This window comes from Sabethes cyaneus, chromosome 2 (assembly GCF_943734655.1).
Source record: "Sabethes cyaneus chromosome 2, idSabCyanKW18_F2, whole genome shotgun sequence".
NCBI classification, from domain to species: domain Eukaryota; kingdom Metazoa; phylum Arthropoda; class Insecta; order Diptera; family Culicidae; genus Sabethes; species Sabethes cyaneus.
In genome coordinates this window covers 87,625,551-87,652,563 of record NC_071354.1, presented here as the reverse complement: position 1 = coordinate 87,652,563, position 27,013 = coordinate 87,625,551, and the positions used below count along the sequence as shown (strand labels likewise).

Genomic DNA, 27,013 nt, shown 5'->3' with positions numbered 1-27,013 from the left:
CGTAGGTAAACGGCAACTAGCGAAAGAGTTCAACAAGCTCCGGCTGGGAACCCGCGCGCGATTGCGCCAGTCTCTATCGCGCTGTGTGGGACGATGACGGTCGTTCAATATAAGACTGCCGACGATGCGTCGCGATCGTAGCACGCGAGGCGAATGGTGGAAAACAGCTGGTCGATGCCGACGGCAGGAACTCGGTGTTCGGTCCATGAAAGTTCAGCATTATTCAGTAGTCCGACGGATAGGTTTTTCGAACGAGAATGGACGTTATTCTCCATTCTGCCAGCAAGATCAAATGGGCAAAACTGGTCGAACGAAATTAAAATCCGTTGGAATACAGAATAGGCTTGGCCTGTTCTTTCTACTTCGTTTTTGCTCTTTGGATTACAGTGCCTCAGCCGAACAGAATTCTTAAAAGTGGTGTATAGAGCAATTGTAGAATTAATGCCGAAGAAAGTCATGTTTTATCTTTTGTATTTATGGCACTATAGAGCTGCGATATCGTTAGTAGCAAAAACAGGACTTCGCCGATGTACGATAATTTTCATTTGAACTAAAATATGAAAGCAGGAAGTACTCTGAACCATTGAATAGTTTTGCGAACCATGAACCTTTAAATCTCCCGCTTTGACTTCTGCTCGTGTTGGAATGTTTTGGTTCGTTGTTGGTAGCGGCTCCGTAGTTTTACACCCGATCGCAGACATAATCGTGTATTACGTTCGGGTCAAGTCTACATACAGCGATAGCCAGTCGCGATCGCATTCGTTCGGATCCGACTCTGCATTCCGATCGAATGCTTCTCGTCATGTTGGCCGACAGGCAGCAGCAAATAGAATGTGGCATCCCTCCACGAGAATTGACCTACTACAACAGCGTCCATGCAGTAGTACCGCAGAGCGCAGACGGTCGTCCGTCGATGCGAAATGGGTATAAAGCATACCCGGCTGATTTCATTCGTTCGTGCGTCCGTCCGTCCTCCGTCGCGTCGTCAGTTAAACGCGGATCGCATGGTGAATGAAGCTGAAATCGAAAGTGATTGCAACGCTTGGAAGCGACGAGGTGTACAGGCGGCGAACCTCCTCGCGGATGAGATAATAAAGGCGCTATCATGCCAAGCCAAGCCGTGCAGTTCGCCGCGTTCACCAAGCCATTCGTTGTTGTCATCTTTTATGGACGGCAATCATTGCGATGATGGTGATGATTATGGCGACGATACAGCACGGTGAATTTAAGCTCTTTTACATTGCTATGGATGACTGTTTTGTGGGGAAATTGAAAGAAATACTATTCTCGATCAAAGTCTAAAAAGAAGATAAAATTGATATCAATCGTCTAAGAAATATCAATAGATTTTATTATCCCTATTTGGTAAATTAGAGTCACAATTAATTTTATTAGCTATTTAGTATTTGCCCATATAATTTAGCATGTCCAAGCACATTAAAATTGCAGCACTGCTGCACCCAACGCAACGGTTTGCGAAGTGTCACACAATTTTTCCTGTTTTTAACAGCTTGGCGTACAAATTCTTCTATTTTTTTATTGCTATGTAACTGCTTATCCCACTAATCGCGTGTGTTAACCTACAACGTAACGATCATATTATCTATCTTACAGGGAAGGATGTGTTGCGTTTATGCAGTCACCCTGGGTGTTTGTTAATTAGAAGCATTTGCAAATCGGAGGTGATCTAGTGCTTCTTGTATAATGCAAACATGCGTTTATCGGATCGGTTCGACGATAATTTCAAGCGGAAACGAACCAATTGATTATGTTGACGCTAGGGTATATTGCAAACTTGCTGTCACATAACCCGTCCAGGGGTTTAACTTTTTTAATAAACATGTAGTTTGGCTAGATATTTACAAATTGAATAATCCGATTGCGGCGATGACAGCGGCTTTTCGATTGCTGGTACAGCACTGTCTTTCCGATGTTGAATTAGCTGAATGAGCTCAGTAATTGATAATATAGACGGTTGATGTTGGAGTCCACTGGTATTGATTTTCTTCCCATGGAAAGGACTTAAAATAATGTTACACAATACCCTTCCTGTATTAAAAGCGAAAGTGTAGTAGTTGGGTGTTATTTAATCTAGATTAAATTAGTACATTCACTATTTTAACTCAGTGCTCGATTGTTCAATCATATTATGTCAACAAAGCGGTCTGAGTAAATGACACACTAACAATTTAGTATCACTCATTATTTTTCATTGCCTTCAAAATAAAGGAGTACAGTAGGATTTCGAATTTGGCAACAAATGCATGTCGCCTATATTGCCAAAATCAAAACCGTGCCAAAATCGAGACCCTTTTTCGATATGAAAACATTTAATGTAAATGCTTTAGAAGTTGACTAAATATCGTTATTGAACGATTGCAACCATTTTATGTTCAAAAAGTTCGACAAGAGCTATCCGTCCAGTGCAAATAAGTTATTGACACCCTGCGGTAAGACGTAGTCCTACAGCAATAAAGACATTATTGTTGGAAACCACATACCTTTTTTTCATTAACACACTCAGGGCATCATTTTTTCGTCATTTAAAGCATGTATGCGGAAACTAATTGACGTTTAAGCATATTTTTGGAAGAGAAATATCTTGTGTTGCCAAAAACGAATACTTTTGTTGCCAAAATCGAACCATGCCAAATTCGAAATTCAACTGTACTTCGATATAACGTACATTTAACCTCGATATAACGTACCGTGAACGCGGGTAATTTCGATCAGCTCCTAATTCCGATCACTCAACTAAAGTAGTCGACTTTTAGGAGATGGAATCAAAAACCATAGTTTATGGGAATCCTCATGATCAAAGCTTGCAAATGAGCTATAAATTTTAATTCAATCTTTTAAAAATCGGCAACTTTAGTTGAGTGATCGGAATTAGGAACTGATCGGAACTACCTGCGCTCACGGTATTTATTTTCAATATGTTGCAAATCTATTTAGAAACTGTATTTAAGGTTTCATTGACAATAATTCAAATGCCCTGTCAGGGGGGCTCCGTAGCCGCAAGGTTACCGAGTCTGCTTTGACAAGCGAGTGGTCGTGGGTTCGAATCTTAGTAGAATCAAGCCATTCTCGATGTCAAGTGACTTTAGCATGGGTTTATTCTCAGGCCCCTCCATTTACCCTTCCTTCGTGCTGAATTCTATATTTACCCTCTGAAGCCTCTTAACAGTGCAAATGTCCCTCCTATAGCTAAGTGTACTGGTCAGAGGTACGAATGAGTCCTCGCCAGGGACGGCTATAATATGGGATAGTGCTGGCAGCGAGGAATAAGTGGGTAAAGTAGATTAAGCTTTGAAGGAAGGGTAAACCCCAATACACGCAAGCACGCATAAAATTTAATAAGCATATCGCTCACTCAATAGCGATTATAGCAAAAAGAAATGCAGTGCAGGTCATACAGCAAACACCCGGGCGATATTACAATAGATCAACTATACTGGTCGCAGTAATGAGTCCACACATGGAAAAAAAAAAATGCCCTGTCAATCTTACAGATTCACAATGGTCCTCTAGTGGCTTCGGTAAAGGTTCCTGAGTTCCAGTCAGCACAAAAAACTAGACATTTTTATGAAACTGTATGAAATAGCCCTACAGTATCTGGTGCTTTTTTGCGTAATGTAAGACCATTGTTTTAAAATACACTCAAGTCTTTTTTACACATTGGATACGTGACGCGTACAAGAAATAAACCGCTTTAAGTCGAAAAACGTTGTAAAAAACCGCGGCAATTCAAAAATCGTCATAAAAAATGGAACAAAGATATTGATAGAGCTCCATATGGAACGGGAACAAGGCGAGAAGGCGAAAGAGTTGGAAATTAGGTAGGGAAGGGTCATTGAAGCAACGCTTAAAAAATTGTCTACCGCAATATTTTATCCAAGCTTAGGGGATTCGCGGATCGAACTAAGCTATATTATAGCCGGTTGAATTTTGCGTCGACGTTCTAGGGTATCTACCAAGCAACCAAGCAAGCAACAACGATCGGAATACGAAGGTAAATTTTTTGGGTCGCGCCAAGTTAAACTAAGCTGGGCCCATCGTATGAACCTCCTTTGCACTCGCGCAATTTGAAAGTTCCAATAAAGTTGATGCGGAGTCGAAACTAGGCACGCATTTTCGAGAAGGATACAAACTAAGATGCAATACTGTGCTTTAAAGCAGTGCGGGTCTTTAAAATCTCGTCCAATTTATGCAATAAAACCCAGCTGATGAGTCGTTTTTGAAATTATCGTTGTACGCTGACGATCGAAAGGCAGTTTCGGATCGAGAATTGCACCAAGTTCATTCACATGCTCAACCATTTTCAATACCTAGTCGTAAATTTTGTAACAAAAAACTATAGGCGATTTTATTCAGTGGAACGTTATAATCTCGCATTTAGAGACGCTGATAGTCAAGTAGCACCATTGTTCAAATGTGTCCAAAAAAATTGAAGGCGATAACAATCCTCGATACAACGACTCGTAAAGTAGATTTTGAAATCGCAAGAATATACCAGTATGAAACCTCTTTCAAAGGTAGAGGTAGCGTCATTAAAGAATAGAATGAACAAAAATGGTTCTAAGCAACTAGATTTACCGTACACTAGATTTATTCATGAACGGGAACTACACACTTAAAAAAAAGTGCCGAAGTCAGCAAAATTTTGCCGAGATTTGGACAGCCGAGCGTTCGGTAAAATTTTTTATGATGCCAAACGTTAGTAAAGATCCGTAAACGTCGATTTGCAAAACTGAAATTTTTACCGAATGCTCGGCTGTCTAAATCTCGGCAAATTTTGCTGATTTTTTTAAGTGTGTACACCTTCGAGCCAAGTTTCACTTGTAAGACCCTGTCGCACAAATATGACCGTAACTTTTGCGTGACAAACTGTTGCGAAACTTTCGGTCGTGATATTTTAGCAGTAGGGTAACTGTACCAATTTTTGTCACCCTAGCGGTTCACAAATATTTTATTGTTATTACTATCTGCACTGAACTAATAAAATACGACTCCAAACCCTTAATGGTTATATAACTTAAATCGACATTATTTTCAGTTAGTGTCCTCAGATTGATATGATTGAGGGAGGGACGGTAGGGAAAAGTAATGAAAATTTTTTGGGAATGGAGGGGAAAGAGTGGAAATGAAGGGGGGGTCCCTCCATCAATTGTAGAGCTATCGTTTGAAAAAAAATATTAATATTAATGGCTGACCGCATTTTAAGGTCAAAGACTAAAAACACGAGTTTGGTCAATTTCATAGGAACGGAGCCTTTCTCCGAATACCCGCGCTGCGAATCGCGGCCTAACACGCTGACAGACGAACAACGTCACACGCAGTACCTTGCAAGTCGTAAGGGCCTGCATAGTGTAGTCGTCCTGAAAGTAAAAACAAGTTAGATTAAAACTTCTCGGTCGATGGTTTCTACAGTAGACGGAGAAAGAGGCACCATTTGTGTCTAAAAATAACCCAACCAGATACGTCGCTACATTGATAAGGGGGGTTGCGCAGTCTCCTTTTGTCCAGCGCCTCTATGGTTCAAAGGTACGCGGGTACCAGCGAGCCACACGCCCTGCCAGGTGTTGTGGGTTCAAATCCGCTTATAATCTTTGATTATAAGTTGGTTCGACCCATGCACCTTCCAGCATTGGACAAAAGGTAGGAGTCACAACGACAACTTGTTAAGCATTGCTACATATTACCCTCCCCTTCCTTTCCACTCTTTCCCTCCATTCCCAAAAAATGTTCATTACTTTCCCCTACCGTCCCTCGATCAATTGTAGAACCATCATTTCAAAAAAATATCAATATTAATGCCTGGCCGCATTTCAAGGTCAAAGACTAAAAACACGAGTTTGGTCAATGAATCTCAGTTTTCTTGACTTCAGTCTATAAAAGGGCGCTGCTTTCAAGTCAGTATATTCCACGTATAGTTGCGTTACATTCCAGTAATGAATTAGAAGTTTTAGTCAAGTAAGTTCATCGTCACAGAGCTGGGTATGAAATGGGGAAGGCAAATGAGGAACGTCCAATATAGCTCTAGCCATCCCAAGTCCCTGCCTAGCGCCTCCACGTGGCTATACCTGGTAATGTTCTATCGAGTAGCCAAGCTAGGAGGTGCGATGCTGGGTGGTTCCCAGCTGCCTGATCTCAAAACCGTGGTTTTGGGCAGACGGCGGAGCCACACATAACCTAATATAAGTTATTTTAATTATTTTTTCCGTTTTAGCTTATGAAGCATCTCGTACTATATATTAAAAACTTTGGCCAAAACGAGTTTTAATACTGCACACGCATACCAGAATGAAACAATTAAATTAATTATTAGAAGCCCTTATGGAACCTCAAAGAACACAATTCTATTCCATACGAAGGACTGCTGGTGAGATTGTTCTATTTTTGCCCATATATACTACATTTCATCTTAATATCATATTATTAATAGTATTATTATTGGAAGGTTGGATGATGGAGTGGATTGCCAACCTGAATCCTCAAGGTCTGCAGTCAGTATGGCCCTTCTCAATTCCAAACAAACAAATCATCACGTGGGTTAAAGTTGGTACAGCGAAACTGATTATTACATGGAAGGATCCTAATGCTGGAAGGCGACTCTTATAACCCCGGAATGCGCACAAGTGCCTCTGCTTGTGAGTCCGCGCAATCCCTTTTGGCCCTTCTGTAACAGCATTAGTGTGAAATTCATTTAATAATCAAATTTGGATCTACTGTAATTCTACCAAGTGACGTCCGTTAATCGTTCGATTAATTCAACTAATCGTACAACACATGGAATATTCGAATAATTTTTAATCGAATACTGCCAGCACGAGTAGTTGAATTAGTCGAATAGTTTAATGAGCACGAATAATCCTCGAATAATGCTCATTAATCGTTCATAATCGTTCGATTAATCGAATTAATCAAAGAAATATTCGAATATTTCTAATTGAACACCACTGGCTCGAATAGTTGAATTAATCGATTAGTGCAGACAACGCTCACCGATTAATCGATAATCGAATAATTGAAAATTTCGGACATCACTAATTCTACCTACAGTGATGGTGGCTTTACTACTACTACAGGGATACCTTGATATAAGACAATTTATAATTTCTAAAAGTTGTCTTATATCGAAATTGTCTTATATCGAAACTTGGTTTTTTCAAAACAAATTTGCATTAGCGGTCGCCAGTTTTGCTCTGTGTTATGTGTTTACGGTTTTTGAACTATTTATTATTGTTTAAACTATTAGTTTTTTACTATTTTTGAAATTTGAAATAATGAACATCTTCATGGCGCCGATTTTAGAATGGAAAATTAGCTCTGGTATCGTTACCAGCTATGTCAAAGGGATTTGTTTCGATATAAGACAAAAATTGTGAGGCTGTCTTATATCGAGGTATCCCTGTACTACTACTACTACTGCTACTACTACTACTACTACTACTACTACTACTACTACTACTACTACTACTACTACTACTACTACTACTACTACTACTACTACTACTACTACTACTACTACTACTACTACTACTACTACTACTACTACTACTACTACTACTACTACTACTACTACTACTACTACTACTACTACTACTACTACTACTACTACTACATATCCACTACTAATACATACCGAGAGATTTTTGTACCCCCGAGGGGATACTGCAATCCATGGTAGTTAACTTATCAATAGTACACCCCTTGGGGGGTATACCCATGATAAATAAGAGCCTATAGCTTAATACCGCTTTCGGTAAGAAACATCAAAATGTCTCGTAATTTTAGTTTCCTAAAATCCGATTCATTTAGGACGCAGGATCCAAAGATCCTATGACATAGTTGTGCTACTGCAGGACAGTTGCAAATTACGTGATATTGTGTACCGTAGGTGCTTGGGTGGAAATCTCTGATTACCACCGATAATAATACGAGTAAGAAGATTCAACGACGCATTCAAGCTGGAAGTCGTGCCAACTTTTCTCTCTGCAAGACGCTTTGAAGCATACACTGCCGCACAAAGACGACGATGTACAAAACGCTAAGCAGTCCGATAGTTCTTTACAGACTTGAAACAGTAAATTTGCTTACGGAAAACATACGTGCATTTGCCGTATTTGAATGAAAGGTTTTGCGGACTATTTTTCGCGGAGTACAAACGGATAGCGGAGAGTGGCGTAGGCGTTTGAACCACCTGTTGCAGCCACTACTTGGAAAGTTGGGAGGCTATGGTGGACGACTGTGCAGTGAAATCCGTTCTCTTCATGTTATTCCATTCTATTCATGTTCATGTTATGTTACTCCCTAATTTGTCAAATTCATGAGGGCCAGAAATGTTCTGTCTGTGAGAAAAAAACAAACTTGTAGAATAAAAATACTAGGAATTATTTAATAACTGCGTCTATATTTTGGGGTTCTCGTATAAGCTCGTATACGTACATGCCCCAACTGCTGTATAATGTGCCCCATGCGGTGTTTCGAGTATTTCTGCTATTGACATGCCATCTCTATTTTGTAGGAAGTTGAAATTGAATTGCTAGGTTGCTAGGTGAAAAAATATTTTAGCGCAACTATAAAAATGAGCATCTTCCAGCTACGCCTATATCTAGTTGTGTTGTGTTAGATTTTAGAAAATTGGTATTTTAGCAAATTATGCTTCAATTTTAAATGGTGTAGTCTAACTACCAAAACTCCTGAAAACTTGTTTTATAAGATGAAGGTAGTTACTACTACTACTACTACTACTACTACTACTACTACTACTACTACTACTACTACTACTACTACTACTACTACTACTACTACTACTACTACTACTACTACTACTACTACTACTACTACTACTACTACTACTACTACTACTACTACTACTACTACTACTACTACTACTACTACTACTACTACTACTACTACTACTACTACTACTACTACTACTACTACTACTACTACTACTACTACTACTACTACTACTACTACTACTACTACTACTACTACTACTACTACTACTACTACTACTACTACTACTACTACTACTACTACTACTACTACTACTACTACTACTACTACTACTACTACTACTACTACTACTACTACTACTACTACTACTACTACTACTACTACTACTACTACTACTACTACTACTACTACTACTACTACTACTACTACTACTACTACTACTACTACTACTACTACTACTACTACTACTACTACTACTACTACTACTACTACTACTACTACTACTACTACTACTACTACTACTACTACTACTACTACTACTACTACTACTACTACTACTACTACTACTACTACTACTACTACTACTACTACTACTACTACTACTACTACTACTACTACTACTACTACTACTACTACTACTACTACTACTACTACTACTACTACTACTACTACTACTACTACTACTACTACTACTACTACTACTACTACTACTACTACTACTACTACTACTACTACTACTACTACTACTACTACTACTACTACTACTACTACTACTACTACTACTACTACTACTACTACTACTACTACTACTACTACTACTACTACTACTACTACTACTACTACTACTACTACTACTACTACTACTACTACTACTACTACTACTACTACTACTACTACTACTACTACTACTACTACTACTACTACTACTAACTACTACTACTACTACTACCGAGACATACCCACTACTAATACATACCGAGAGATTTTTGTACCCCCGAGGGGATACTGCAATCCATGGTAGTTAACTTATCAATAGTACACCCCCTGGGGGGTATACCCATGATAAATAAGAGCCTATAGCTCAATACCGCTTTTGGTAAGAAACATCAAAATGTCTCGTAATTTTTGTTTCCTAAAATCCGATTCATTTAAGACGTAGGATCCAAAGATCCTATGACATAGTTGTGCTACTGCAGGACAGTTGCAAATTACGTGATATTGTGTACCGTAGGTGCTTGGGTGGAGATCTCTGGTTACCACCGATAATAATACGAGTAAGAAGATTCAACGACGCATTCAAGCTGGAAGTCGTGCCAACTTTTCCCTCTGCAAGACGCTTTGAAGCATACACTGCCGCACAAAGACGACGATGTAAGTCCGATAGTTCTTTACAGACTTGAAACAGTAAATTTGCCTTCGGAAAACATACGTGCATTTGCCGTATTTGAATGAAAGGTTTTGCGGACTATTTTTCGCGGAGTACAAACGGATAGCGGAGAGTGGCGTAGGCGTTTGAACCACCTGTTGCAGCCACTACTTGGAAAGTTGGGAGGCTATGGTGGACGACTGTGCAGTGAAATCCGTTCTCTTCATGTTATTCCATTCTATTCATGTTCATGTTATGTTACTCCCTAATTTGTCAAATTCATGAGGGCCAGAAATGTTCTGTCTGTGAGAAAAAAACAAACTTGTAGAATAAAAATACTAGGAATTATTTAATAACTGCGTCTATATTTTGGGGTTCTCGTATAAGCTCGTATACGTACATGCCCCAACTGCTGTATAATGTGCCCCATGCGGTGTTTCGAGTATTTCTGCTATTGACATGCCATCTCTATTTTGTAGGAAGTTGAAATTGAATTGCTAGGTTGCTAGGTGAAAAAATATTTTAGCGCAACTATAAAAATGAGCATCTTCCAGCTACGCCTATATCTAGTTGTGTTGTGTTAGATTTTAGAAAATTGGTATTTTAGCAAATTATGCTTCAATTTTAAATGGTGTAGTCTAACTACCAAAACTCCTGAAAACTTGTTTTATAAGATGAAGGTAGTTACTTTATTTAAAATTCTACGGTAACGCAAATATGCATTAATAATGAATAGTAGCGCAATTATTGGTGCTATCACAACTATTCGGTCAACTACCTGAAAGTAAATAAAGGGTTTCTCACCCTTTTTCCGCAAAAGATTACGTTTTGAAAGTTCTCTTCACGCAACCAAATCGCAACAACCGGTTATTTACATATTTTAATCAGAAAAAAGCTTATAAAGACGATGCAAAATATACATTGGAAGCGGCAGAAAATAAAATTTCTTTGATTTGGTTTGTTAGCTAGAGACAACTGACAAACTTGCATAGTTGGCTAGTTTCATCGAAGTCTAGAGTTTCTCGTTAGTTCAGCGTTTAAATTTGTGCTAGGTATTTTAGGAAAAAACGAACTGGAGCATATTGTCCTACTGGAAAACATTATTTCCATGTCCTCTAACATATCAGAATATCTTTCTTTTGGTGAAAAAAGATTAAACTCAACCAGCGGCATTTTGAGTAATAGAGATAAAATACATTTTTCTAATGAATCCCCATTGTGCATTGCCATGGTAGTAGTAGTTTTGTTTCGCTGATTTCCTCTACTCTAGTTTGGTAATATTACAGGGAGTTAAAAAACAATTGCTTCATTTTATGCAACTGCTTAGTTACTAAAGAATGTCGAACAGACAAGCCTGTCAACTGCAACCAATCAGTAATAGTCGTGCAACACATCGTGAATCATTGCAATTCGATTTACCTACCTGATTTTTATATTTTCAGAGTACAATCGTCTAGTAAACATATGTGGGAAGAGGTGAATATCATGTTCGATTCGTTCAAGACAAGTGGACGTGACAATTTGCATCACGTACGGTAGAAAAAACCGACCGGGCTGCCACTGGGCAGTAATTCTAAATTAGTGGTTGGGCAATTGCACCTTAATTTGTATCCATCCATCGTCGATGTGGTTAGAAAAATGCCTAGCTATAGCTCAACAACCAATCAAATACGCGGTCGACAAACAACCGGTGCCCGAGGCAATTGGAAAAATCTTAATTCAATTATCGTACCCTTTTATTGAGCACTTCTCATCTGGACACTGTCAGAAGTATAGACGAAGAATCATTGCACAGAAAAACAAGATACTGGTGAAGCACGAGGGAAGCAAACTGCAATTCATTGAAGTTTTTCACGTTCAGAAACTAATGACAACTGTCCGTTCTCCTATGACAAAATTGCTGCATTTGGCAATGCATGTTATCCTTCTAATTTCTACCACACCATCCGACCCGGTCATCATTGATAGCTACTTATGCAACAGTAGAAGCGCCGTTGTAGAAAACAAAACAGTAGTTACATTCTAACAAGCCAAAGTTGTTACACCTGAGGCTCGGAAGGGCTTCTTCAGCAGAGGTCTTTACAGCCATTCACTTGTTGGGGTTTCTTGCCAGGCACAGCTACCAAAGATGGCTAATCTAAACACCAACTTTATGCCCAGGTTGCGCAATGACCCCTCAAGCTACTCTGTGGAAATATTCAATTCAGTCAGTATTCAAACAAAGAGGACCCCACCGTAGAAAACTACTTGCATTGGGCAGGCACTGGTATCGATGATCATCAATCGATATGATTCCCCAAAGCAAAGGTTGGAAACATTGTTGTTTTGTGCTTGTTTTGACTGACGAGAACTGTTGGCAGGAGGTTCAAGTGTTAAAGCGCACCGACTATAGTTCAGCCTCTGTAGAAAGCACTGGCGTCCCACCGCCGCGCCGCACTGGTGTCGTGCACTCACGGCCTTTCGGCTCGTCGAAAAGGAAACAAAAGTGAAGCCCTTTTGGTTCAATGATCGCACGGCCACGGGTCGTATCGATGAATATGGCACAGACCCGATGAATAAAATAATCGTTGATTAAACATCGCGGTTTCCCTCCGGTAGACATGGATAATTGTTATGTTGAACTTAACGGTTTCCTTCGGAATTAGCCTTTTCTGTTTTTGAATATTTGTTTTGAACATTTGAAAAAATGAATCATCATCTTACTTTAAATTTTAAAATTATTATATTTTTTCCATATTGCTATAATCTCAGGCACTTTTCAAATGGCATTCAACCTTCAAGCAAACACGTGTGCGGAAGCGCGTACTATCTATTAACATTTTGAGTGCATTTTTAGTAAAGTGTTATAAATTAATTGCGAGATTTAATCAGCGTCTATTACAGACCGTGCGCAGACTTCAGCGTTCTGTCAGTGCTTCCTGCCGCTGGCCGGTCGCTTGCCGTTTGGGTTAGGTTAAAACCTAACCCCCAGATCACGCGCACCACGCACGAAGCCCTGTTTAGTTCAGTAGGAGGGATTTAAATGTGAGTGCTTAATTTGCTTACCTACATATGCAGTGTCCTCCTTGCCTGCCAGATAGGACGCGATCTTTTAACCGACGAGATGGGCTTTTAATGAGCTGAGAGCATTTTGGGAAGTTTACGACTCATTTGACGGTATTTCACGCTTTACGGCGGAAGTAAGGACACCACACTTAAAATTTTATTAACTCTAAATGGAAACAAGCAGGTAGGAAACAAGCTTGGTGAATGTTTTTTTATTGTATTTGCAAAACAGTAGCGCTCTTCGGTCATTTCCGATGAAAGGAAATTGTGATGCACGGTTTGAAATTGCACGGCGCTATAAACCGAAATCAAATTTAATAATGAAACTGTTTTTCCTGTGTTTAAAATAGGTATAACTATGATATATGCTCTGCCTAAAGATAAAAGAAAGAAAAAAAAATTAAAAAATAGATTGATGATCCAAGTTGTTAACTTTTAATGCAGCTTCCAGCTTCCGTACTTATTTACGTCACATTTACTTTCTAGTCGCTTATATCAGACTAGCTTGATCAAATAAACTCGAATGCCAATTTATATTACTTTCAATTCTTTCTCCAATTTGTTATCTACACGCGTTACAACGCCGTTTACAAAGGAGTTTGAGTAATGTCAGTGGTTTTCCTATTTGTAGTTATGCGACATACAGCTGTCACTTCTATAAATAATAGAACAGTAAAGTCGCTTTTTACGCGAAGGTGAATAAAAACCGCGTACATTTCGCTTCAAAACTTGTAAATTCAGGTAATGATAGACTGACAAATTTTATAATTTACAAGATAAAATTTTATAAAATGCTTAGGTCCTGTGATCTCGTGCAATTTTCGCATAATAATACAGAATCATAAGTAGCAGTTTGATTGTTTAAATTTCATGGAAGAAACATTTCTTTCAAAATGCATCAAAAATTGCTAGGACTCTATATTGATTTGTTTGAACAAATCTCGCGTAGCTTTTCAAAAGGACTTAAGTAACAATGAGAGATTCTCTTTGTGCCTCTTCTCTTTCGGTTACCACGACGACGCAAATGCACTTTAAAACATCAGCCTTGCATAAATCGTTTGCTGGTGTCACTAGGTAGCTAATCGTCAAGAAATTTTTTGATTAAATGCAATTATGTCTCCGTAATAACCGCAAGAGAGTGAGTCCAAAGAGAGTCTCTCAATGTTACTTAGGCCCTTTTGAAAAGTTACGCGAGAAATGGTCATGTGGCTGATAACAATTAATAGCAGGTATATATTGCTGATTGCAAGAAAGATTTTCCAATCAATAAGTGCGTGATCGCTCATAAAAGTGCTATATCGGCTTAAATCGTTTTGGTCTCGTCGGTGCACTTATTGCTTTGAATGTAACAAAAAAGTGCGCCGAAGATACCGAAATGATTTAATGCAGCATCGCACTTTTATGACCGATTTCGCACTTTGGATGGTACAATTTTCCGTGCAATTAGCAATAATTAAAGATGCAGAGTTTCCAGAATAGGCAGAACAATCTAGATAGTTGGCCATGAGGCTCTACGACGTAGGTAGAGAGAAAAAAAGAGCTTGGAAAAGTTATCTGAACATTACCACTAGGGAGAACTTGGACAAATACCGACTAGCATAGAACCAGTTGAACACGATACTGTGAACCCTGAGCTCCAGAAAGACGACGGAGATCATGAAGAATTAAAACAACTATTCCGAGCTAATGACACGAGCAAGTTCTACAAGATTTTTTTTTGTTTAGATTATAGTCACTTTGACCAGATTTTGGGATTATTTTGCGTGTAACAACCTATTGTACCCGAAAACTTACTAAGTTACAAAAAATGCGTGAAGAAATTCAGGATTGTTGGAGATAACCTATAACATGAAAACACGTACACGAATCGGAACACAGAATATAATGACCGAAATTGGTGAAGCAGCCTCTTGATGTACGCAACAAACGCAACGACGACGCTGGTATTGCATCCGACGATCGCATCACCTTGTTAACGCTGAGATACGTTGCACGTGTCCAACGACACGAGAAGAAAGTAGGATGTCGTAACGACAGTCGCTAAATGGAGAATCCTGAGGTGGAAAGGGCCTCTGTCGAATAACTTGAATCCGAAGCCTCGGAGTTGCCACCTGGTGGAACCGTCGAAGAGCAATGGGCGGGCATCAAGAAAGCGTTCATCACGACCAGTGACGAAACTCTCGGCAAAGCGCGTAGGGGGCGGAGGGAGTGGATCTCAGATGAAACTTGGAGGAATATCGACGAGCGGAAAGAGGCGAAAGCCAACATTGAGCGAGCTCAAACCATAGCGTCTAACACAGCTGCCCGCCAACGATACACCGAACTGAAGGGGGCTGCTAAACGAGCTTGTAGGCGGGACAAGAGAGCCTCCCTAGCCGAACAAAGAGAAACCTTCGCCGCCAATGAAAAATTCGTCGCCGCCAGGATGAATATGTAACAGTCGGTTTAGTCTCTGCCCAAGATTTAGGAGACTGTCGCGCGTGCTAAATATGGGTCTCCTACGAAAGGCTGAAAATCGAAAGGCTGAAATCTCGAAAGGCTGAAAACCGAAAGGCTGAAATTTCAATAGGCTGAAAGCTACGAAAGGCTGAATATCACGTAAGGCTGAAACATCATAAGGCTGAAAAATATATAAGACTTCGTCTATAAGGTTTGCCAGGGGAAAGCAAAGCAAACAGAACTGTTTTATTCATACGGGCGAGTATGTCGTAAAACTTTCGCGGCTTTCTGCCTGCTCAAGTGTTCGTTATATGCTGTCCTTACTCGCTGCCGCTCGTTCGGACTCAACTAAGGGATAACCCCTACTAGTCAGTAAACCTAGGAAAATGCTTGCACCTAAATAGAGGTGGTTTCTGCGGGGAGGCAGTGGCCCCGCAGTGGCCGGCGCTTCCGACGGCGGGTCGCTGGTGAACACTCGCAGCCTGCGGCCGTCTCGTCCTGAATCATCTAGGATTGTGTTTGGCACATAAACATGGGATCATTGTAAAAATTTACTGGAACACATTGAAACGAGATGAAAAGCATGCAATGCCTTCTCAGTGCACAGGTTAAGCTTAAATGATACGCTTTCCCCAATGGACACTATAAAATGTAGTGTAATTATTTTTCATAATTTATAAAAAATTATCAAAAATTAATTAAGTTTTCTTCGATTTAAGTTAAAATTGTGAAAAATTCTGAAATTTCTGCCTTTAGCATTACATACACATTGTTTATTCAAAGTTTCAGCCATTCGTTATTCAGCCTTTCGAACATTCAGCTTTATGAGATTTCAGCCTTTTGTCCATGTTAACCCATGTTCTAAGTCCATGTAAACAAACCACTGATAGACGTCAAAGAAGTGAGGTTATGCTCTCCCGCGAAAAACCTTATGTGCGAGTGTCAATAGACCAAATCATCGTACCGTCAATTGACAGATACTGGCGCCCTTGTTTACATTTTGGAAAATTTTCCTTTTCGTTTATAGCGAATGTAGCGTGTGTTTTAACATTTTAAAGGCATTGTTGCGAACGTGTCAGCAACGAACCAACATCGATAGCAATTACAAATTAAATATAAAATACCATACCTCTGTTATTACCACAAACCGTGCCCACTAACACTACTGCAGACCCACAATCGTGCACCTTGCATAATTAAAATATCTTGCATCTATCTGTCAGAAAAATCATTAACTCTCTGGAAAGCGGATAAAAAAGAAGTAAGAAAAATTTCGACTCAGAATAACGTGCAATCAAATTTATCTATATTTATCAATTTATCAAGCTATTTATCTATATATTATCCTAAAGCTAAGATCATCTTAATCCTAAAGTGAACCTAAAGCTAACGATTATAGTAAACATAAAATCTACGGCAGGTAACTGTTAAAATTCAATTAAATAACTCGTAAACCTAGAAGCTAACCTAGCTTATCTATATACAATTGTTTCAGCACTTACGGCACGTGTTAACACACAATTTATAAAAACTAATTGATTATCCTAAAGACACTAAACGTAAGTAATTACAATATATGAAAATGACAGTTTCATACAGTAACATTGATTTATACAAACATGCACAAGATTCTAACTATGTATCTCTACATATTATATATCTATAATCGGTAGGAAATATTTAACCCGTCGTCCGCACACAGATATCGTAGTAAATAAACGGTGGTTAATAATTCGGAAAAGTCTTTAGTTGCTTTCGCAACATTTTAAATATTTCGTTTAACGCGATCGGGAAGTGCTGTCAAGAAGATATGTCGAAACGGTCAAATCGTGGTAAAGATTCCGGAAAAGACTCCGAGTCGGAAGTAGCTCACAAGCAAGGCGAAGTGGCAGCTATGTTGAGCGATAACTGTAAAGTTTGTGGTTGTTCGGAAAACAGTCGGATGGTGTGTTGTGATACTTGCGGTGATTGGTATCATTTTGAGTGCGTAGGCGTGGACGATGGCATAGAGGAAGTGGATTGGAGCTGCAAGGATTGCGAAGCAAAACGTATGGCTCGGAACACAGCTAGCTTGTCAACCTCGAAAGCATCAAATGACACAAATCCTGGATCACTGGGCACAATTCCAAAAAGGTCAGAGGAAGTGCAGACTTTGCAGAGGCAAATGGACAACCTACTGGAGCAAATGGGAAAACAAAAGGAATCGTACGAGCGTTTGCTGAAAGCGCGAGAGCAAGAGCAACAAACAGTTTTGAAGCGGCAACAGGAACAATTTATGAATCAGCTGAAGGCAATGGAGCAGAAGTTTGCATCGCGGCTACAGGTACCTAACGCGAACTCGACAACCATTAATCCTACTGGTGATGCAGGTGGAAGTCTTCGGAAAACGCCCGGAGAAGCGGCAAAGAATGTAGAACTGCAGCTTACGTTGTTGGCCGAGAAGCAGGCGCTTGAAATGAGGCATCTCGATGAACGAATGAAGATGTTGCAGATGAACAGCGGTATCTGCAATAGATCCGAGGATGGCGGTACTGGTTTGAATCCTGGTGCACAGGAGTTTGTCCCACCGATTGAGTCATTTTGGCCTTCATATTCGTCTCATGATTTGAGTAGAAGCCAACTTGCCGCGCGCCAAGCAGTAGCCAAGGAGCTTCCAGCCTTCACGGGAGCACCGGAAGAGTGGCCCTTGTTCATTGCCACCTACGAGAATACCACTCGCATGTGCGGGTACAGCGATGAAGAGAACTTGCTTCGTTTGCAGCGCAGTTTACGAGGAAAAGCTTTGGAGGCAGTTCGAAGTCGTTTGTTGTACCCGGCAGGACTAAATGGAGTGATTCAAACGCTGCGTACGTTATTTGGACGACCGGAGGTGATAATCCATTCGTTGGTGTGCCGGATTCGGAATATGCCGCCACCGAAAACAGAAAGGCTTGGAACGCTAATCGACTTCGGTGTCGCTGTTCAGAACTTGTGTGCGACAATTACGGCCTGCGGATTGGAAGAGCAGCTATGCAATACTGCGTTGCTTCAAGAGCTGGTTGATCGGTTGCCGCCTACGATTAAGCTTAATTGGGCGCTGCATCGACAAACATTACCATCTGTGTCACTTGCAGACTACGGAACATGGTTAGAAAAGCTTGTAGAGGCAGCGTGTGTAGTCACTATACCATCCAGCTCATCATTTAGTGCGGTGAAAACGGAGAAACGGGGCAGGAGAGAAGACGTAAATGTGCATTTAGAAGCGGATAGCGACTCATCACCAAAACAAGCGCATAAGCCGATAAATAAAGCGTGTCTCATCTGCCAGGAAAACTGTAGTAGCGCAGTGGATTGCAAAAGGTTTCGAAGTCTCGATATTAGTGGTCGCTGGGCAGCTTTAAAACAACACAAGTTGTGCCGCAAGTGCTTAAAAAAGCATTTTGGAGCCTGTGAGGTGAAAACCCCGTGTGGCAGACGAGGGTGCACATACATGCATCATGAGCTACTACACGATGACTCGAGGTATAAAGCAGATATCTACCCCAAGTCAACCCAGCCAAGTGAAGGAATGACGTCGCAGAATTGTAACACGCACGTTAGCCAGTTCGGGAAAGTTCTTTTCAGATATATTCCAGTAACAGTGCACGGACGCGGTGTGTCCGTCAAGACGTACGCGTTTCTGGACGATGGTTCGTCAGCCACATTTATGGAGACTAGTCTACTAAGGGAACTTAAGTTGGACGGCGAACCCTACCCCCTCTGTCTGAACTGGACGGCGAAGCAAAAACGAGAAGAAAAGGACTCAGTGAAGCTTTCACTAGAGATTTCAGGAGTTTGTGGCAAAAAGAAGCAATTCCGGATCCCGAAAGTGCACACAGTTCGCTGCCTCGCGTTGCCAAATCAAACTGTGGATATGGACGAGCTAGCGTCGAAGTACGAGCATCTAAAAGGTCTGCCTATTGACTCGTACAGAAACATCTCCCCAAGATTACTCATTGGTATTGATAACTGTAGGTTGGGTCATGCTTTGCATAGTCGTGAAGGAAAAGAAGACGAACCTGTAGCTAGCAAGACACGACTCGGCTGGTTAATCTACGGACCGTGCTCTATAACAACTGGATCAGCGAACGAAAGTTATTCGGCGTGTCACAGTTTTCACATATGTCCATGTAGTGAGCAGCGCGATACTGAGCTTCATAGGATAGTAAAGGATTACTTTTCATTGGAAAGCATAGGCGTAGCGAAGACAGATAAACCACTACTATCGAAAGAAGACGATCGAGCAATCCGATTACTGGAAAAGCACACCATACAGAAAGGTGACCGCTATGAATCAGGCTTGCTCTGGAAGTACGATGATGTACGTCTGCCTAACAGCAAGGCGATGGCTATGAAGAGACTAGTATGTCTGGAGAAGAAGCTGTTGAAGGAGCCAGACTTAGCAGAGGCCTTCGCTGAGAAGCTTCGTGAGTACGAGCGCAAAGGATACACTAAAAAGCTTTCGCCGACCGAGTGCGATGCCAGACACCCACGATCGTGGTATCTTCCGATATTTCCGGTTCAAAACCCGAATAAACCCGGAAAACTGCGCATAGTTTGGGACGCAGCAGCCGCAGTTAACGGCATATCGCTTAATGCTATGTTACTGAAGGGCCCAGACTTGCTTACTTCTATCGTGACAGTGCTTTTCAAATTCAGGGAGTTTCGGATCGCCGTGGCCGGTGATATCGTTGAGATGTTTCACCAAGTGTTGATGAACGGAACGGACCAACAATCTCTGAAGTTCCTCTGGAGAGGCTGCGATCAGAGTCGTGATCCAGATGTCTATGCCATGGTTGTGATGATATTTGGAGCAACCTGTTCCCCGAGTTGTGCGCTCTTTGTAAAGAACGTAAATGCTCAACGCTTCGAAGAGCAGTTCCCAAGAGCGGTAGAAGCCATTGTTCATGAACATTACATGGATGATATGCTCACCAGCGTTGAGTCGGAAGCTGAAGCAGGACAGTTAGCGAAGCAAGTAGAATACATTCACGGGCAGGCAGGCTTTCAGTTCCATAACTGGTTATCCAACTCCAAGAACGTGTTGGAAGCTCTAGGAGTGAAGGATGGAAACGAGAAGAACTTGAACACCACAGCAGAACTTGCGTCGGATAAAGTATTAGGGATGTGGTGGTGTACCTCGACAGATACGTTGTTGTTTAAATTGTCCCCTCGACAAGACTCCAAGCTGCTAACAGGACAGGTTGTTCCGACAAAGAGACAAGTACTTAGCACACTTATGAAGATCTACGATCCGCTGGGGCTAATCGCCAATTTTCTCATGTTCCTAAAGATCCTGCTCCAAGAAATCTGGCGTTCGGGTGTAGGCTGGGATGATCCAATCGCAACCAAGGAATGGGATAAATGGCGGCTCTGGTTGAAAATCCTGCCCAGAATCGAATCCATCCGAATCCCTAGATGCTATCGCAAGAATACCAGTACCGAATCGAACATTCAACTCCACGTTTTCGTCGACGCATCCGAGAATAGTTACGCTGCAGTGGCCTATCTACGTTTTGAGGAAGGAGAAACCGTCGAATGCGCAATAGTCGGATCAAAGGCTCGAGTCGCTCCATTGCGGTTCGTCTCAATCCCTCGTCTCGAGCTACAGGCAGCAGTAATAGGAGTACGCCTCGCACATTGTATAACGGATTCTCTTAAGTTGAAGCCAGCTCAGAGGTTCTTCTGGTCGGATTCGCAGGACGTGATCTGCTGGCTGAATGCTGATCATCGTAAATACAGTCAATTCGTCGGCTGCCGTGTAGGTGAAATACTGGAGAGTACGGAAGCTGCAGAATGGAATTGGATCCCAACGAAAAGTAACGTAGCCGATGATGCCACAAAATGGCAAAGACTGCCCAATCTGTCGTCCGAAGGTCGCTGGTTTCGAGGTCCCAAGTTTCTATGGGAATCAAAAGACAAATGGCCCATTAAGAAATCTAACCCCGAGCCTACTGCTCTAGACTTGCGTGCCCATGCGTTGCATCACAACTGCCTTGAGTCGACAATTAAGATGGACAAATTCTCCCGATGGAAGCGTCTAGTGCGACATGTGGCCTTCGTTTGGCGGTATCCGTTGAATATACGTAGAAAGAAGAAGAAAGTTAGCCTCGTCGTCGGCCCACTCACTCAGGAAGAGTTGGCAAGAGCAGAGAACTGCATCTACAAGATCGTCCAAGCTGAGGTTTTTTCGGAAGAGATACGGATACTTCAAGAAGCCAACCAGGAGCCATGGGTGAGCAAGCGGAGTTTGCCTAAGCATAGTAGCCTCTACAAGCTTAGTCCCAACTTCGATAAGGAAGGTGTACTGCGTTTACACGGTCGCATTGATGCGTGCGATTTCATAGGAGATGAGACAAAGCATCCGATTATACTTCCCAAAAGCCATCACGTGACCGATTTAATTATATCGCATATCCATGAACAATATTGTCATCTCAATCACCAAACAGTCTTGAACGAGGTACGGCAGAAGTATTATGTACCAAGTCTTCGAGCCGTCTACCGTCGTATAAGAAACAACTGCCAATTCTGCCGCATAAGAAACGCGAAACCCCAACCACCGATGATGGGAGATCTTCCGTCGATGCGTATGAAAGCATTTATTAGGCCATTTTCGTACGTCGGCATCGATTATTTCGGGCCAATGCCGGTATTGGTAGGCCGCAGAGTAGAGAAACGATGGGGCGTACTGATAACGTGTATGACCGTCAGAGCAGTACACATCGAAATTGCCCACTCACTGTCCGCTGAATCCTGTATATTCGCTATTCGCAACTTTGTTACACGAAGAGGAATGCCACTAGAAATAATCAGCGACCGTGGCACAAATTTTATAGGTGCTAGTCGCGAATTACGGGACGCCCTGGATAAAATGAACCAAAACAAGGTAATCGAGAGCTTCGTGAGCTCCCAGACCAAATGGTCTTTCAACCCTCCCGCAGCGCCACACTTTGGAGGATGCTGGGAAAGGCTCATCCAATCAATAAAAAAGACCTTGAACAACGTTAAACCCAATCGAACACCCACCGATGAAATGCTTCGAAACATGCTCCTTGAAGTAGAAGCAATAATCAATGCTAGACCACTGACCGAAATACCACTCGACTATGGTGAAGCGTCACCACTCACCCCGAACGACATCCTTATCGGATCATCGAACGGTTCCAAGCCCTCGATCGCGTTTAACGACAGTGCCGCCGTAGTGACGTGCTCCTGGAGGATGTCGCAGGTGTATGCGAACGAGTTCTGGCGCCGATGGGTCGCCGAGTATCTCCCAACCCTCACCAAAAGGACTAAGTGGTTCCAACCCGTCAAACCATTAGCGGAAGGGGACATTGTCATCGTAGTCGACCAAAACCAGCCCAGGAACTCGTGGCCAAAAGGACGAATCATCGAAGTTGCCAGATCAAAAGACGGACAAGTCCGTCGGGCCTCGGTACAAACAGCTACCGGAATACTCGAGAGACCAGCCGTTAAACTAGCCGTCTTAGATGTTGCTTCGACTGTAAGTAAGTCGGATCATTGATCGCGACGTACTGGAGGGGAGTGTTGCGAACGTGTCAGCAACGAACCAACATCGATAGCAATTACAAATTAAATATAAAATACCATACCTCTGTTATTACCACAAACCGTGCCCACTAACACTACTGCAGACCCACAATCGTGCACCTTGCATAATTAAAATATCTTGCATCTATCTGTCAGAAAAATCATTAACTCTCTGGAAAGCGGATAAAAAAGAAGTAAGAAAAATTTCGACTCAGAATAACGTGCAATCAAATTTATCTATATTTATCAATTTATCAAGCTATTTATCTATATATTATCCTAAAGCTAAGATCATCTTAATCCTAAAGTGAACCTAAAGCTAACGATTATAGTAAACATAAAATCTACGGCAGGTAACTGTTAAAATTCAATTAAATAACTCGTAAACCTAGAAGCTAACCTAGCTTATCTATATACAATTGTTTCAGCACTTACGGCACGTGTTAACACACAATTTATAAAAACTAATTGATTATCCTAAAGACACTAAACGTAAGTAATTACAATATATGAAAATGACAGTTTCATACAGTAACATTGATTTATACAAACATGCACAAGATTCTAACTATGTATCTCTACATATTATATATCTATAATCGGTAGGAAATATTTAACCCGTCGTCCGCACACAGATATCGTAGTAAATAAACGGTGGTTAATAATTCGGAAAAGTCTTTAGTTGCTTTCGCAACAGGCATAATGGCGTTTTAAATTTATCCTAATGCTGTTTAAAACAACAAACTTACCGTTTAACAGCTGAAACTTTAATGGACTCTGCGGTCTGTTTGTAAACAAGGGCGCCAGTATCTGCCAGATGACGTCACCTTGATTTGGTCTATTGCGATTGCGACTGCGAGTGCAAGCTCGAGTATCTCTTGTCTCAACTCTCAAGGTGTTAAAGTGACAAGTGCATAAACTGACGGTTATAAAACTAAGTTCACCGCGGAATATAAATTGTTATCAGCGCAGCGATAGCGTTTGTAAAAAATTACTAAGAGATAACACGCGACGTGAAGTTAGCTAAGTGCATCATAGAGTTGGTGGTTACTTTCGACTTTTTGTTGCTCTTAAAGCCAGTAAGCATCCGTGTTCCGCTTCCCTTTGCTTTTTTTTATTTTGCGTCATGGTCCTGGCCACGTTCAGCTGGCATAATTTTGGGCAGCGACAAAAAGTTTATCGGTCTGTTACTGTTACGGTTCCATGTACGCTTGTGTTATAAAATTAAAGAACGATACCGTTAAGCGACCGTGGTTGTTGTTTCGCTGATTTTTGGATGCGAAGAAAAGTATTTGTTAACAGGTTTAGAAAGTTTCGAAGTTATTTCGATTTATTGACGTAAGTTTTCTATTTATTATCTTATGTAAATATTTGTAAATAAAATATGCTATGTAAATAAAATTTATTTATATTACAGGTATCGAATCGATACCTTGTTGGGATGCATGGAAAGCTCCGAGGTAGCAAAGATATACCCAGGAAACCAATAAGCATTAAAATAAACAGTAAATCAGCCGTTTATTAGCATCCCTGGCGTTTTATACTGCAGGTTGTTGTTTATCAGCTTTTTGACTGCATAACTGTTGTAAATTGGCATCCACAATTCTATTTAAATTCTTCTTGTTGGTAACTAGCTGCAAATAAGCATTGCCAGCACTATAAGAGGGCTAGCAGTAAAGTAGCCGCATATTTTGCCAAAATAGCATTTAAGCAGCATTTAAGGCAACTTAAATGCTTATTGGCTTGCTTTTAAATTGCATTGTAAATGCTTATTGTTTACCTGGGTATATTTTTGGATAGAACTAAGTGTAAACTCAATTATCTGAACAATTTTAGGTGAAATTAAAGCAAAATTGTAATTGTGTGGTACATACATATTGTACCGGAATATTGAATCTAAACATACTGCCGATAATTGTAAGCGGTAGGCACCATACAATTGTCCTAGCGCTATCGAAACATCAGCATTCAGTCTAGATTTGAACCCTTTTGAACATCTTTTTAGATAATTTCATTTCTATAATGAGAAATCATTCGATTTCTTATCAAAATTACTTAAACCGAGCTCTTACAAAAACTGGTCAGCAATTCACAGAGGGATATTTGAAAAATTGTTAATTTTATCCCAAACACGAAAAAAGAATATTTTTTTGGCTGCATTTTTAGGCAATTCAAATTATATGTACCTGCAAAACGGAAAGCTTTTCCCCGAATTTTTGTTGTGCATCTAAATATGCTTTAGTTAAACATTGTTTTAAAAAATATGTGTTACCATTCTTTGCAAAATTACTAAAAGAAAAATTTATGCGCTCCTGGCCGAATACTTTTTTGGTTGACTGTATATTCTATCACGTGCTTAGGCCGGAAACATAAAAGCTAAACAAAGCAAAACTTCACGGAGCGAAAAAGCTCCACTTTGTTTCAAACAAAATTATTGTTGCTTTAAGCCTCAAAAAAATATTTTTATAACAACCTGAAAATATTTTTGTTTTGAAACGAGATTCTGTTTGAATCAAGAAAATAACAGTTTTGAATTAAAAGTAAAGTATTTTCAAATTTGAAGTTAAGATTGATATAACAATAAATATTTTCATTTCAATCATATATTTCAGTTTGAAACAAAACGAAATTTTTGTTTGTGCGTAAAACAACCATAAATATGGTTGAAACTACATTTTATTCTCCGTGTTAGATGCTGCATTCCGAATACGAAACTTGACCTTGTGTTTTGATACTACCTATTTCGTAGCCAGTTTTTAGAATACAGTGCGAGGCTGGTCCTATTGATTCTTCTCCCAGTCGATCTTCGAACATGCGACGCCTGGCTTGTTAGACCAGTGTCGTACCTCGAGGTCAACTGGGACGAGGCCGAAAACATATTGAAGTTTAAATTGACTCCATCAAACAACATAGTTTCAATTATTGATTGAATTAAAGAGTATTCTAGCCTTATAGGCATGAGAAATGAGTAAATTAAAGTACAGTACAGCATATAGCATTTGAATATAGTAGCATGAGTGTTTTACAAAGTATACAGATAATTAAAAGATGTATGAATGGATCAATAATGGGTCTTTACGTAGTTCAGATAAGTTTTTTCAACCTAGACGAATAAGTAGGTTCTACGAATAGATGTTCTGTACAATGACGGCTTAAGTTTGAAATAATTTTAAAGAGTCAAGAAAAATTTATTTCCATTTTTATTATTGACCTATTGAATGAGAATGACTGTAGTTTATATACATCGAGAATCCGCAGCAATCAATTTCCGAGGTATATGGGCGAAAGTGATGGGTGATTTCAGGGGTTTATGGATGGCCTTCATCGAAGATATGTTCCATGTATATCTTTTGGATTTAAAATTGCAAGACATTCATGTTCTCGCTTGTTTACTTTCTTTGGGACTTCCCAAAAATACTCACTATAAAGCAAGTTAAGTCCATAATCGTGGCTCACACACAACTGTCGGTCATTTTAGCTTTAGCTGGGAATTTCTGTTTAAATATCACCTAATGATTGATCAAATTATTAGTGCTACTTATGAGTAACAATTTATCAATCAATTAATATAATATCCACAGATTAATAGGCAGTTAAAGCTAAAATGGCCCATAATGCCCATAATCGTGTGTGACCCATGGTTGTGGATTACCTGTATAAGAAATATTATAAAACAATATATACGTGGCGGTTATATTATTTTTAATTTAACCACTTTTCACAGTGGTTATAAGTCATTTTTTCTTTTGTGTATCCATGTATTGCTTTGATTTCATGTTCCTTAAATAACAAATATACAGTAAAACTTAAGTTTGCACAACTGCACAACTGTGTGTGCACAACTTT

The 27,013-nt window shown here is 40.3% G+C and overlaps 2 protein-coding genes across 2 annotated transcripts; one reads left to right on the top strand and one right to left on the bottom strand.

Annotated features, from left to right (window-relative positions):
* Positions 1-9,205: 9,205 nt before the first annotated feature.
* LOC128734552 (uncharacterized protein DDB_G0271670-like) lies at positions 9,206-9,658 on the bottom strand (the record flags this gene model as incomplete). Its single annotated transcript, XM_053828809.1, has 1 exon — positions 9,206-9,658. A coding segment is annotated over one exon (453 nt), but the record flags the coding sequence as incomplete, so codon positions are not given.
* A 7,747-nt stretch (positions 9,659-17,405) lies between these two features.
* LOC128735659 (uncharacterized) lies at positions 17,406-23,141 on the top strand. Its single transcript, XM_053830144.1, has one exon. It carries the CDS (start codon positions 17,406-17,408, stop codon positions 23,139-23,141), a length of 5,736 nt encoding a protein of 1,911 aa, XP_053686119.1.
* The last annotated feature ends 3,872 nt before the right edge of the window (positions 23,142-27,013 follow it).